Source organism: Squalius cephalus (assembly GCF_949319135.1).
Source record: "Squalius cephalus genome assembly, chromosome: 25".
NCBI lineage: Eukaryota > Metazoa > Chordata > Actinopteri > Cypriniformes > Leuciscidae > Squalius > Squalius cephalus.
The window spans coordinates 29,717,913-29,733,327 of NC_137146.1; the positions used below are offsets into that span (position 1 = coordinate 29,717,913).

A 15,415-nucleotide genomic window follows, 5' to 3' on the forward strand; every position below is an offset into this window, starting at 1 on the left:
CTGTTTAGTAAATAATAAAAAAATGTATGCGTTTAAAACGTGTGTGTGTGTGTGTGTGTGTGTGTGTGTGTGCTGACCACTGTGTTAAATATTATGCAATTCCCCCAAAAATATCCCTCTGAGTGGCTGATGTAGCAAATTACATTTAAATTAACATTTAAAATATGTACATAATAATGAATATTGGTGCAAGATGTTTATTTGCAATCATGAGGTACTTAATGGGATTGCAATTATAATACTTGTGCATTTTAATTTCACTGTGTAGGGAAATAATGCAACCAAATCAACTGGAGTTGACATTTACAAATGACATTTTTTTATTTTATTTTATTTTTTTTTATTTTTTTGTCAAAAATGACTTACATTGCATTCAAGGTACACATTTGTATCAGTTTTATCAGAACCCATGACCTTGCCATTGCTTTCGCTATCGCTATGATCTACTGATAATCACTGTTTGAGCTACAAATCATACAAATATCCTTTTCAAAATGTACAATATTATGGCGTAACTAATTTAATTTGTAAAAGAGTTGTTAATTGGTTTTATTTAAACTAGTGGCAGAGCTAGAACTGGAGTATAAACCCTCAGTAGACCATAAATATAATTTCATTGACAGATAATATTGACCTCAAAATAGCAAATGTATTCCTCTTTCGATAGCGCACTCTGCCTCAGTGTTTAATACGGGAATATTGTTAGCATAGAGAGATTAACATTCATTATATTAATTCGACACAGAGTTTGTGACAGTTTTTAAATCACAGGCAATCTGAGCGTGGCGTGAAAAACGTAATCTTGTAAAACACTGGCAGATATTTGGACCAGGTCTGTCTGGATGTCAATATTAATAGTCTACAGTGAGATCAGGTTTGTGGTGGTGTAAAATATTGAAAGAGATGTAATCTGGTCACTGCCAACAACAACGATGCAAACAGACTCTAACAAGATCAACAAATGATCAAATATCAGACCCAGCTCATTCATTACACTGATAATGTCTTTTATATCACACTTCAGTTGTTGAATCTGAAATAAGAAGGAGAAAATATGTTCTAAGAATGTGTAGCTAATGTTTCCATTAAGTTATGAACATTTTATATCTGAATGTTTAAATTTTGTTTAAAAAAAAAAAAAAAAAAAAAAAAAACATTATTGGGAATGTTACTTTTGATTGTTCTCTGAACGTCCAACAAGTAAAAACATTTTTTTTTTTAAATGTAAGATAAAAAATGCGATGTATAAATACTGTTTTTGTGCTAACGTTTTGAGAGTGCTATTAAAGACCGGATAACTTTGAACGAGATGCTGCGTTTCATTGACGCACTGAGGATTTCCCAGGAATGCTCTTCAGATAAAGTGAAACCTGAGGATACACCTGTGACACATCTAATTATAACCTCTAAGGAGCACGCATTATGATGATGTCACGTTCAACAGTTCAATGTCAATTCCATTGACGTGTTACACACATTAGTCGCAGCTGCTCATTCACAGATGTATTCCCAAAGCACTTCAGCGCAGCATCTCGTTCCCACTTCCTCAGCGAACAGGATTACAGTCAAGTAACCCGAGACATTTTCATTATACTAAATTCACTTTTATTTTATGGAGCACAGTGGAAAAATAAACAAAAACTGAAATAATAATAATAAAATACTACTTATGAAACACATATGCATAAGCATAAATCAAGTACTGAAAGTATAAACTAATCATGTAATTATTCACTTAAATACTTAAATCATGTTAGACTAATACAGTTTAGTAACCTTGGTGAATTTCTTTGAATTGCATAAATTCCTCTTTGCTGTCGTTCTAATTCAACATCTTGTGCGCTTGGGCCGATTCAGTTTAATCTTCAGCTCATTATTTGAATAGGACCAACATTCTAACATTCTGATTTACAGCCAAACCTCCTGAACCATCAGAAATATCAGAGAATATCTCTGAGTGTTTGAGCTGAAGAGAGAGAAAGATGGAAAACAAGAACAAAGAAATCTCTGATCTATCATCAGTCAACTATGCAACATCAAGATGATTTCAAATTTATTGCAAAGAGGTTCTTCTATCATGTCATTTGCACAGCATGTAGAATCAAGGTTAGATCATATTAAAGGCTACAAATTGTACCTTTACACATCTAACCCGTTTCACTTAAACACGAGTATTTTGAACTTTGTTAACCTTCGAGAACCTTCACTTCCACAACATCAGCGAGCTGTAATTATAGATGATGACATTCTGGCATGAACACACTCTTCCTTACAGCTAATCAGACTCGACTGGTAATGAACGTATAGATGCCATGCATAATCGACAGAGCATCTCAGCCCAGGGTAAAAAGGGCCGGCAGGAATGATTAATTATTCCCTGCGAGCGGAAGAAGGGAGGGAAGCTTCGGTCCGATGCGATTGCTTGTTTCAGGAACGTTCCCGTTCGGCTTGATCACCTCGGGCCAAATGAGATCTGGCAGAGAAGAGTATCGGGTCACGGGGGGTTCCTCCTCTATTTCAGGGAATGAAGCTCCCTGAGGAACATTGCCCTGCTTGTTCTGACGGAAAAATCCCTTAAATGTCAACGTGATTTAGTGAATATTTCATTTTCCATTTCCTTTTTGTTGCCTTGTTTTCGGGGGGTTTATGGCCAGTATACATCCTTGAGCTTCCCTCGTTCTTTTCTGTAGTCGAGGCAGGAATGCAATAAGTCGAGAGCGGAATCAGATCACATTTGCTTTGAAGTCTTTAGGCCTTGCATCCCACCTCATTTCATTGTTCAAAGGAGGTCTAGAGGAAAATATGAGAAAAACAAGGAGAAATGCAGTTCAAAAATTCAGGCTTATTTATAGTTCTGTGCGAGAAATGGAACATCATCAAACCTGCTAACAATAGACTGGAGAGTGGATTATTTTTTCAACATTTACAAATGTCATCAAAGCGTACCTACACTGAAATATCAAAAATATAACTTTATTTAATATTGGTGAGTCAATTACCTAATCTAATACCAACACAATTCATTTGAATGGGTTAAATCATGTAAAAAAAAAAAAAAAAAAAAAAAAGGTAAGTTGCAGGTTACCACTTTTTTACACATCCTTGCACCACTAAAAACCAACATTTTATTAAATTAAACCTTTATCCATTTCTAAACTTGTCTCCGACACATACCTGTACCTGTAGTCGTTCTTTCTCTGTAACGCATCTGTCAGCACATAGGTGTTTTAAAAATACTCTGAAAAGCCTTTAGAAAAGTGCAGGAAGGCTGTGCGCATTAATCCCTTTTCATGGTGTAATGGCAGTTTTCAGTTTGATTTATGTGGGGAGGTTTTAGCACAAGGCTTCTGTGAATAGGTAGATGCAGACCAATAAAACCATACCGTTTTCTGGCACCCGGGTGGCTTAGAGTTGTTTTGATTGCACTTTGTTAAGAAAATAGTAATATTAAAAAGAGGTGCACATTATATGGAGGAAGAGGAGCTCATATTTACTTTTTGTCATAGGGCTGGATGAACTCCTTGCTTTGGGGAGAGAGCTGTATTTACCGTACTAGAGCAAATTTACATACTGTTATTAAATGCTGTCAGACGTGCAGAATGAATGCAGTAGCTCACATACTGAGGGCCAAAATAACCCATGTACCTGGAAAAGTGCAGGTACTGTAATGTAATTTTAGTTGTCAAAAACTCCAAAATAGTCAAAACACATCAGCGTTTATGTAACACAAATGAATGTGCACTCCTCTACTAATGCACATTATATTCATACAGAAAGTATTATGGCTAAAAACACCCATGCTCAAAACTCTTAAAGAAATTAGTTTCTTTACCAGTGTTATTTGAGATGCTATTATAGTTCCCCTTCGAGGGAACTTGTGCTGCGTCGAGAATCGAGACATTGGGGAACGCCTTCAGCGTGACGCGTCTGAAGCCTGTATGGAACTAGTCCAATCTCGATTGGTGTTGTGTTATTACATCACTCGTGACATCGCATGTGACGGTGATGCGGAAGCTATAAAGAGATGCCAGATGACAACAGCGTCAGCTTTCTGGTCTTCAGCAAGCGTTCTGTGTGACTGTTTTGTCTTATCTGGTGTTGTCTGTCTAACATACTCATTCAAGCACATATTTAAAAGAAAAATAGGAGAAACAATTCAGGGAGTGTGCGTCCACTTGCCTGCGCTATTTGAGCCAGGATGACACGCACTCGCTCTGTGTTGTTTGTCTGGGAGTGGAGCTTGCGCTCGAGGGCGCTGTCTGTGCAAACTGTGATCTAATGCCCCTGAGAACGCTCCGCTCCCGCCTGAGCCTGTTCGATGAATCAGGCCAGGCTCGCGCTCCCCGTGGGTCAGGTCCCGCGTCTGTCGAGGGGAATGTAACCAGGGCAGTGGCCATAAATATCGATTGGCCAGCAGAAAAGCAGGAAGCGACGAGAAAAAGCAAACTAGATGAGCGCTCCCTGCACAGCCTTCGCGCTGGAGCCTCCCTTTTTTCACTGAGGTGTCGAGATCGTGGAATAAGCCCTTCTCGTCCCGTCTATAGAGCCCCAACATTCATATATATTCATCCATTGTGGGCTCGAAAGAGAAGGGCTACGGGACGATGCCGCAGGTCGAAGAGACATTAGGGTCATATCTCTCGCCCGATGCTGCATCGTCCCTGAGAGCTCCGGCGCTGCCCTCCAAGCCCTGCCGTACTACATCAGCCTTGGTGGGGCAAGCATATATGGCGGCAGGTCGGGCTGGTCCATGCTTGCATACGATGGGGATTTTGCAGGCATACCATGCCAATCTCCTAAAAAGAGGTGGATGACAGCGGGGAGGTCACCCTCGATGATATTAAAGAACTGCGTAGAGCGGCTGACTTGTCTCTTACCAAGGAGACGGCCCGTGCCATAGGCCGCTCCATGTCAGCAATGGTAGCAGCAGAGAGGCACTTGTGGCTGAACTTGTCGGACATTGGGGAGAAGGACAGGGCTTTCCCTGCAGAGCCGAAGCGAGAGTCAGTGACCACGGATGCGTCCCTCACAGGCTGGGGACCAGTCATGGAGGGCCTCTATAACAGGGATTTTTCAAAGGACCACCATCTTTCGTGGCACATCAATTGCCAGGAGATGTTGGCAGTATTTCTGGCTCTCAGACATTTCCTTCCGGACCTCAGAGGCCATCATGTTCTAGTGCGAACAGACAATACGTCGGTGGTCTCATATATAAATTGACAGGGGGGGCCTGAGATCGCACCCTCTATGCAGACTGGCACATCAGTTTCTTCTGTGGTCCCAGGGAAAACTACTCTCAATCAGAGCAATGTTTATTCCCGGGGACAAAATGTGGGAGCAGACACCCTGTCGAGGCAGGGGCTGAGGCCCAGGGAATTGAGACTCCACCCCGAGACGGTGGAGCTGATATGGAGGGAGTTTGGTCAGGCGGAAGTGGATCTGTTCGCCTCTCACGAGGATACTCACTGTCCGCTCTGGTTTTCCCTCACGCATCCAGCTCCCTTGGGACTGGGTGCCATGGTGCAGGCATGGCCGAGGCATCGTCTGTACGCATTTCTAGAGAGTGTCTGGCGGCACGGGATCAGCTTGCTCCAAGTAGGCCCGTACTGGCCGGCCTAAGTATGGTTTTCGGACATTATAGCTCTTCTAGCAGGCCCTCCGTGGCAAATTCCAATCAGGAGGGACCTTCTTTCTCAGGCCGGGGGAACAATACATCATCCTTGGCCAGAGCTGTGGAAGCTGTGGGTCTTGAGGGGGACCAACTTGTAAATGCTGGTCTCTCAACTGAGGTTGTTGAGACCATCCTAAACTCTAGAGCCCACTCCACGAGGAAACTGTATGCCTTAAAATGGAATGTATTCAACTTATGGTGCAGAGAACATCAGTTGGACCCAGTTAACTGCAGTGGCTTCAGTACTGGAGTTCCTCCAGAGTCGCTTCCCTGACGGGCTCTCCCCATCCACGCTTAACCCTCTGGGGTCCGAGCTGTTTTCTGGGCCTGGAAGTGTTCTGACATGCTCTGACATTTGTGCTTATTTCTGTTACTTGTGACATTTTCATGGCTAAAGTCTGATTACACTGTATTCAGCACAAACTCTGCTACAATAATATATCAGCAGCATGTATGTAAAAGTTTGTAGTTTTGAGATAATGACATTTATGCGTGGTTTGTGAAAATACAAAAAAAAAAAATCTCACTGAAATAAGGCCATGAAACCCATACTGATTATTTCTTTACAAGACTTTTGAAAATTGTATCACGTAGCCTAGAATATTTGCTCCAAAACTATGTGAAAATCATCCTGACTGCTCATTCAGAGAAGACAATATATTGATTTAAAATTTGTTGATTTAAAATATATTGATTTAAAAAGAAAGCTTTATGCGGGAGGCGTGATCACATCATTAATATGTAAGCTTTTCACACCTGAGAAATACAAAGACCCTCCCCTAACGGCCCTATTAGGAGCTATCAGGCCCTATCCTTCTGAGCAACCGTGCACAAAGAATGAGGAGATTTAAAAAATAATGGCTTTTTGATTGTTTGGATTTATTTACAACACAACATAATCCAAAGATACAAAACAAATGACAAAAAAGCACTTATTGAAAACAATGATCCAAAGACAGAGACCTTTGTGCCATTCCTAAAAACATTGTACATACCTTTCATTTCCAAGGTGTTTGATTTTCACTTTACCATGTTCATGTACAGAGACTCATGTGAATGTTGAAGTCAGCAGTACTCAGTGGCATCTGGGCCCTGAAAGAAAAAAAAAAATTGAACATACTGATATCAAGAGAAAGGCCTGCACAATTTTGGGAATAAATTTGAGATTTTTCTGGTTAAAATTGCTTTTTAAAATTCACAGAATACACACACACACACACACACACACACACACACAAATATTTCCAACAATATATAATATAATGAACACCAGGTTTGTTGTGCCTTGTAGGCATAGGCTATGCACAGTGCTGCATAAAATAATAATAACAATAACCTATAGCAGCCTAAAAATCTTCCAAAAGATTTCAGTAACAACTACGCAAGAGAAAAATATATTGATTATCATATGTTACTTCAAATGTTTCCATTCGTTATGATGATATGAAATGAGATTGGCCATGAAGCCGTTTGGTGCGTTTTGCTTTTCAAACGCGATCGCGCACCAAAATATGAAACATTATGGTTACCATATACATATCTACATTTGAGCAGATATCCACAAACACAGTAACAGTAAACACGGGTCTAAATATTATAATATTCACCATATATCTAGCAACAGTTCAACTGCAATGTGAAATGTATGCAACAATAACAAACTAATATGTAAGAATTTCTTACCTTACATCTTTCTTGTCTTCAAATCGCGTTCTTCTTCTTCTGAGGTAAATCCAATGTAAGCTCACGGCGCGTCTTTCAAACTCGACGAAAAGCAGAGACTTGTTTTTTCGTGCTTTGTTTTTGAGGTAATGAGTGCGTTCACGTTCCATGTGGAGATTTGCATGTGAATCTCTTTTGCGTGCGTGGGCGTGGTCAAATTAAAAATAATGAGCAAGCGTTTGAGATACTGGACATCTTGTTGGTTTTATACAAATTACTTAAACAGAGAATATTTGTTTTCAGTTTGAATCCGATCATTTAAAAGTACACACTTAAATGTTTATAAAGGTATATGGCTCATAAATGTGTGACAAGTATTCGCTGAGTTTTGTTTCAGTTTATAGACGTGCTCAAGAAAAAAAAGTTCACCGCGACGGGGAGGCAGAAAGCACACCCTGTTTATTTTCTTTATTTTACAAAAGCACAATGTTTTGATTTGATTGTAAGTGGACACATACAAAAGTAGAAATATCACAGATTCTTTTTTTAGATTTCTTTTTTCTGTATGACCATAAATGACGGAGTAATTTAAGTTTATTGTGCTACAATGTGAAGAAAATCCAGCAAAACGCGGTCGCGTTTGCCGACCCCGGAGGGTTAAGGTCTATGTGGCGGCTGTAGCTACCTTCCACACGCCTCTAAGAGTGGGCACCTTTGGGAGACACCCACTTATAGTACGTTTCCTTCGTGGAGCTAGGATGAGGCCTGTCATCCAGTCCAGGGTCCCCACGTCGGACCTGGCAGTGGTTCTTGAAGGGTTATCCCTGGCACCCTTCGAACGAGGTGTCTGAGAATTTTTTATCTTTAGAAGTACCTTTCCTGTTGGCTATTACGTCCCTAAAACGAGGTAGGGGCCTGCAGGCGCTATCCGTTGCGCTCTCTTGCCTAGAGTTCGCTCCTGGCAGAGTGAGAGCTATACTCCACCCTAGACCCGGCCATGTGCCTAAGGTGCAGACAAATGTGGCACTGTCTATAATTCTACAGGCATTTCATCCTAGCTAGATTACATCTGTTATGCCCATTCCGAGCTCGGGCTCCTCCGCATCACCATCACATGCGACGTCACGAGTGACGTAATGATGCAACACCAATTGAGACAGGACTTGTTCCATACAGGCTTCAGACGTTGTGGCGTTCCCCAATGTGTCGATTCTCGATGCAGCGTCTCGTTCCCTTCTCAGGGAACAAAGGTTACAGTCGTAACTCGAGATGTTTTATTAATATTTTGAATTTAGAAGGTTTTATACTTTTCATTTAAAATTTAATTTCAAGTTGCAGTGATTTAGTTGTGTTTTTGCCATTTTTAGTAGCATATGTCTATATAGATTTGATACTTTTTCAGTTTTAGCTTTAGTTGTTTTTAGAAGGCAACTAGATGACAAAAAAATATTACCTTTATTATATTTTGTTTTATTTCAGTTAAAGTTTTTCAAATGTTACCTTTCATGTAGTGTGTAATATCGCTGTTTGTGAATTGCAAAATTTTAAAGGTCAAAGTGCACAACAAATAAAGTTATTGTCTCTTAAACAAAAGAAGTGATTCTGAACTGCTGAAACGAGTCATCAGCAATTACAGTCTTACTTCCTGTTAGATACCCATGTAACAATGTAACCTCAAACAATGTGCCCTGCCCTCAAACACTGTAGTTTTATTTGAGACTGGAAGAGTTTGGTTTGTGTTGCTCATGTCGAGAAGATCGACCAATCACAACAGACTGGGCCGTCTGACCAATCAGAGCAGAGCAGCACTCAGAGAGGTGGGGTTTAGAGAGACTGAATCTTCAAACAAACCGTTTCAGACACTGTGAGAAAAGAGCTGATGCTGCAATGTATATTGTGAGAAAATGTAAATGTTTTTTTTACCTTGGATGTATGTAAACTTATTGTAGGAGACTCTAAAATAAAATTTGGATTTTTCTAATAGCATAATAGGGGCACTTTAATGTTTATCTTATTTCAAGTAACATTTTTTCATGGTTCAATGTCCTTTCATCTTCCCCCACAGGTACGAGGATAGCCAAAAGTAATGGACTTGCTCTTCTTCTCCTCACGTCTGGCCTCATGAGGGAAGCGTGGCTATAGTTTCAAGACAGTGACTCTTTTTCCCAGAATCACTCTTATTTCAGAGCCAAAAGAAAATTTCCTGCTATTTGGACGGAGCGGACAGAACAGTCGTCCCTACCCTTACTTCAAACCACTGCACCCAATGTAGTCTAATGATCATCACCAGAAGCACTTTTCTTTAAAAAGCCTATAAGAGATGGAAACTGCCATAGTGGACACGTGCTTCACGCTCCAAATCATACAGAAGACAGACACACACACACATACACACACGGACACGGACTCTTATGGGATCTTGCGCCCCATATATATTTTTGGTTGGTTTTTGTTTACCTTTTATCTCCAGCTGTGAATTTAATACATTGCTCTGAAGAGTCTATATTTGTGTAACATATGAATATATGAACAGATATACAGTATATATATATATACAGTATTTGATTTCAAATTCCCTTGACTCTGTACAGCTGCCATTCATTCATATGCAAAAACAGCCTTGAAAACAAAAGTAATGGCTCCACGGCTTTAGTACATGTTGTGTTCTGGATCGCTAGTTGATGTGGTAAATCACAGTGTTTACGCTGCATTGAGCTGCAGTGAGCTTCATTAATGCAGATGTTCTTGCTTAAATATGTGCTTTTGATTTATTTTTGGCATAATAAATGTGAGTATATTCCTTTCGCCCCTCCGTCCTGTTAGTAGCGTTGTAAACTCACATGCCCATCCATGTTCAGTTAGCATGTAGCATGTGAGCTTAGTAGTCTATGGCTGGAAACTAAATCACACACAATAGTGCCATTTAAAAGCATCGTTTCTGTGCGGTTGGGTTGAGAAGTTATTGTTTGATTGGCTCTTACTTACTTTTGTTGGAGAGCTGAGGGTCGGACAAATTGATCGAAATAAATGTTCTGAGCTTTCAACCTTCATATCACTAAAGGTGTTCCATGACCTTCAGTGCAATTGAACGTTGTGATTGTGTCCTCTAAACATCTCAAGTATGATTCACCTCCGTTGAAGTGTCGAAGATGATTGCTTTTCACCTCTTGAAACAGCTGTCAATTCTGCAGTGTGTTTACCATCTTCAAAATCACGTATCATGGATTTCCACTAAAGCGGACAAAATCAATAGGTGTTGACGATTGGTTTTCTCTTCCCCTCACTTTATTTTAATTACAAAAGGAATAGCTTCGTACTTTCTGGCTAACATAGAATGGTACATATACCATTATATATATACCATATATATATATATATATATATATATATATATATATATATATACACACACACACACACACACACACACACACACACGTGTGTGTGTGTGTGTGTGTGTGTGTGTGTGTGCAGAGCCGGATTAACGCAAAGGCAAACTAGGCACGTGCCTAGGGCCCGATTGGCGGGATGGGGCCCAGAGGGACAAAAAAATAAAAATAAAAAAATTAAAAAAAAAAGACTTAAAAAAAAGGTACAAATGTCCTATCTACAATTTATTTCAATATTTATTAATTAACTAAAAATAGTGACGATGTTTATCTTAACCATAGACTGTTACATTACTGCAGTTAAACCAATTAATGTGTCCGTTACAAAGCGGGTGCCGGCTTCTGAAAGTATGTGTAACGAACGCATCCTTCAGACGCTGCGAGGCAAAAGCCTAAGCACACAAAGAAGCACAGCTCAAAATGCAGGTGTGTGAGTTGTCGTCATCTATTTTGGAGTGATTGCAATGTATTCTAAATATAAACTTGTACTGTAGATCAGCGTCATTCATTTCTGGAAAAATCATTCACCGCTTTATTACGAGTTTAAAAGAGCGCGAGCGTCATTAACGTGCCCAGACGCGACGCTTTGAATTTGCGCGTACAATGAATAACATCGTGTCGGGAGCTGACTAGTAAAAAAGCTACAAAATTAAAAGACAAGACGTCTGTATTCTAAGTTAAAAAGCCAACACACTACAACATTTTTAAATGTTTCAAATAAAGGATCTCATATCTATGGGTCTATCTTTTAAATTCTGCTGATGATTAGATTATACCCTGACATTACGCCAATAATAGCCTATCAGTTTATATATTTTTTTCTGCTCAGTAGCGATCGTGTCTTTCTCTTCCACTTGATTTGTGTATAGCATATTTAAGGTAGCAATGCAATATAAAAGCACTTATGCTCATCTACTGAAGTGGGATTAACTGTGAATAAATTGAATAAAACAGCAAAATAACAACAACAACAATAACATCTTCATTAAACAAAAAAGAGATTACCTTAGATAAAGTTTGATTAATATGTACATACAGTACCAGTAAAAGTCTGGACCCATTACTATTTTTAATGTTTTTTGAAAGAAGTTTATTATTATGCTCTACAAGCCTGCATTTATTTGATCAAAAATACAGAAAAAAAACAGGAATATTCAGCAAGGATGTGTTAAATATATAAAAAGTGATAGTGAAGACTTTTTTAAAACAACTTTTTAATCATCAAAAATCCTGAAAAAAAGTATCACAGGTTATAAAATAAATATTAAGCACCATTTCTAACATTTGATAATAAATCAGAATATTATAAAGTTTTCTGAAGGATCACATGACACTAAATTCAGCTTTGCATCACAGAAATATAAAGTATAGTAAAATAGAAAACCATTATTTTAAATTTTAATAATATTTCACTATATTATTTTTCTGTATTTTTGATCAAATAAATCCAGGCTTGATGAGCATAAGAGACTTCTTTCAAAAACATTAGAAATAGTAATGTGTCCAAACTTATGTTATGTACTGTGTAAGTAAAAATATACTGCTTTTAAAATTAAATGCTGTATAAATAAAAAGGTTAGGAATCATATTTGTTTCAAGTGTTTTTTTATTGGGGGTGGGGGGCCTCCAACATGAATTTTGCCTAGGGCCTCCTAATGTCTAGAACCGGCTCTGTGTGTGTGTGTGCATTTGTCCTTACATTTTGGAAATGCAGATTGCACGTTCTATGAATTATCAAGAAGGAACCATTTTCCCTAAAGCAATAGGAGAGTCGGCTTTGCAGGACATTTTTAAAATGAGTGTTTTTAGCCTTGTTCTTATGCCAAAGGCACTTATTCCAAACAAACATATACTCAAATCATTTAACATTACAACGAAGATCTTTATTCAGTGTCTGAACACAATATATCACTAAAACATCCTCTGATTCCCAGAAGCCGCATTAAAGGGGTCATGACATGGATTTTTTATTTTTTATTTTTTTTAATTACTTTATTGACTTTGTTCCATGAGGTTCACTTGCATTGTTAATAAAGTTATTACGGTTTGTGATTCTGCTGTTGTCAGATCCAATACAGTCGCTGCTTCATCTTTCAACAGAAGTTTCTTTGCGAACTGTATATGACTCTGTGCCTCAGTCAAATGCTCCGAACAAACATCCTCAGACGCGATCCGGGACACCATTAAAATAAACCATCAGTTTGTTTCCGACGCTGGGATCCTTCTGAAGTCTGTACAGACTCAAACCACCTTTTTAAACTTGACGATCAAAGCGCTCTTTCCGCTTCCTTTTGTCCTGTTGTCGACAGATGTCAGAAACTGAACACATCTGTATCAGTGTAGACAGCGTCAGTCAATATAATGGCTTCTGTTTGCTTTTGACACGACACTCACATCCAGTGAAGGTAAATGTCAGCCGTTTAGCGACTGAACACCAGTGGGCGGGGCCTATGATGCGCTGATGTATAACTATTGGTTGATGTCTTGCTCTGGAGGCGGGCATATGCAAATGTATTTGCCCGTGTGACATCACAATTCCCGTAAAGCTGCAATTGGCAAGATTTTTTTTATCATATCCTCTGAAACCGACACTATGCTCCGACAGAACAACATAAATCAGACGGTTTTAGAAAAAAACTGACTGTCAATCACAGTTCGAGCACACGCCACAGAGAGAGAGAGAGAGAGAGAGAGAGAGAGAGAGAGGGAGGCACGTTTTAGACAGCGCTCGAACACCAAATTGGTTCCTCTTTCGCATTTCCTTGCCCTTGAACGGACACGTAAGCACAAAATTATGTCAAAATACCCGTCTCTTCAAGTATTCTCTCGTTTATGTCAGTGAACAGTTGAGAAAGAAACCGGATGTGTGTCAGTTTATTCGGTCTTAAAGTGACAGCAGCCTAATATTCCTAATGTTGTCTGTGTCATTTATGCTAATAAAACAACAAAATACAGCTTTAACAGAGGTGAAACTATATTTACTTTCTACAGTGAACAAATAGTGTTATTTTACATGTAAGCCTAATTATTAATTTCTGTACCTGAATACTACTGTTAGACTTTGTAACGTTCTTATTTAGTATTCATCTCTGCTTGTAAGTTGTGTATTTGTTCTTATTTTATTACTGACTGTTCACTTCTTTAATTCTTTAATAATGTCTGAACTTTATCAGTTAGGCTAGTAGTTTTTGTTGTGATATCGAAGTACTTTAAGTAATTATATATATATATATATATATATAGGTAGATAGATAGATAGATAGATAGATTTCTTTTTTTTTTTTTTCTTTTTTTTTGCTGATCCGAAAAATGATACGATCCGTAACTTAAATGATCAGAACTGTGAGTTTTGTGATCCGTTGCACCACGTCATGACCCCTTTATAATGGCATCACCTGTGATGCTCTCATCACCATATTTTAAATGTTGACAGTATTGGTTGGAAATAAGATGGTGACATTTAATTTAACCAACACTGTGTTATCAACAAGAACAAGACGTCCCTACAGGAATGTTTTGAAAAGAATCTGAAGCTGCGGTTGATGGATCTCATTCTGTTTGACATTCTGCTCATACAGTATATAGATGCCTTGAGGTGTTTTTATATAATTTAACCAAAGACTGCTGAGACGGGCACATTGCAGGACTGTTTACAAAATACATAAGACCCTCATGTATGCCAAATATATGCTCGGTTTTCGAAAACTAATTTTCTCACTCATAGTGGAGCTGTGCGGAGTGTTTGTTCCTCAGTTTTGGCTTTCGGGACAGTTGTATAGGGATTACACTGGGATTAAAATATAACAAAAGAGAATCTCCCAACAGCAAACACAAAAGCAACTTACAATGCTTGTTAACTTCAAGAAAGTCACTTAAGGAAACGACCCAATAGCGATGTTTATCTTGCACCAGCAAAAATGTCGCTTCTCACTTCAGTTTTCAGTTAAAACCTCTGCATAAACCTCTGTTACATATTTGATGCAACATTTTGTATTATGATTATAGCAGTTTAGTTATAGGCATGTCGCAATAGGTCGCAAGACACACGACATAATTCTTGAGGCAAAAATTTCTGAATGTTCAAATGAGGGTGGTGTTTTAGGGTTTGGAGTTTTATCAGTGAATAATGCCACAAAGTTATTAGATACGATTTGAATAATAGTGCATGGCTAGAATGGGCTAATTCATGATGCATTGAAGGTGCTTTTGTCACACAAACAAGAAAATCACATTTGTTAACAAATGAAACCTTAATATTTTTTTTCATGGTTTTGGTTTCAGTTTTAGTTAACTATAAAAATGCTGATTTGACTCCCATGGAAATGAGAAAACAATTAGTAAATAATAATAAACTTTTTTTAATTGAACCCTAAAAGTTCCCTCTTAAAACCCTCATAAACGTTTGAAATATGATAAAACTGTTATGTTATGATGGTGCAGGACACAAATAGTTGCGCTGACGTTTACTAAAGGCCGTTTCTGACTTGGAGCTCCAACAGGGACACTGTGATGTAATGTAATGTAAACTGTTAGTCTGTACTTTGATGGCTGTTGATCCTGATGCTTAAATGAGGTCATGGAACAAAAAGTACACCATGATATTTCTTTGAATAATGCGACGGGTCATGCGATAGAAGGTTGTTCAGCAAGATTCTTGCCAAATTGTACTCTTCATAATTGGAAGACTAGTCAT

The 15,415-nt window shown here is 38.6% G+C and overlaps 1 protein-coding gene across 1 annotated transcript in view; it reads left to right on the plus strand.

The window, feature by feature from the left end:
• Positions 1 to 10,635, plus strand: part of vstm2a (V-set and transmembrane domain containing 2A) — a 63,041-nt gene extending 52,406 nt beyond the window's left edge. The window contains exon 5 of the mRNA XM_079863343.1: positions 9,399 to 10,635. Within this exon, the coding sequence (XP_079719469.1) occupies positions 9,399 to 9,475 (77 nt within the window). The 3' untranslated portion in view covers positions 9,476 to 10,635. The remainder of the gene's footprint in view (positions 1 to 9,398) is intronic.
• Positions 10,636 to 15,415: the final 4,780 nt, after the last annotated feature.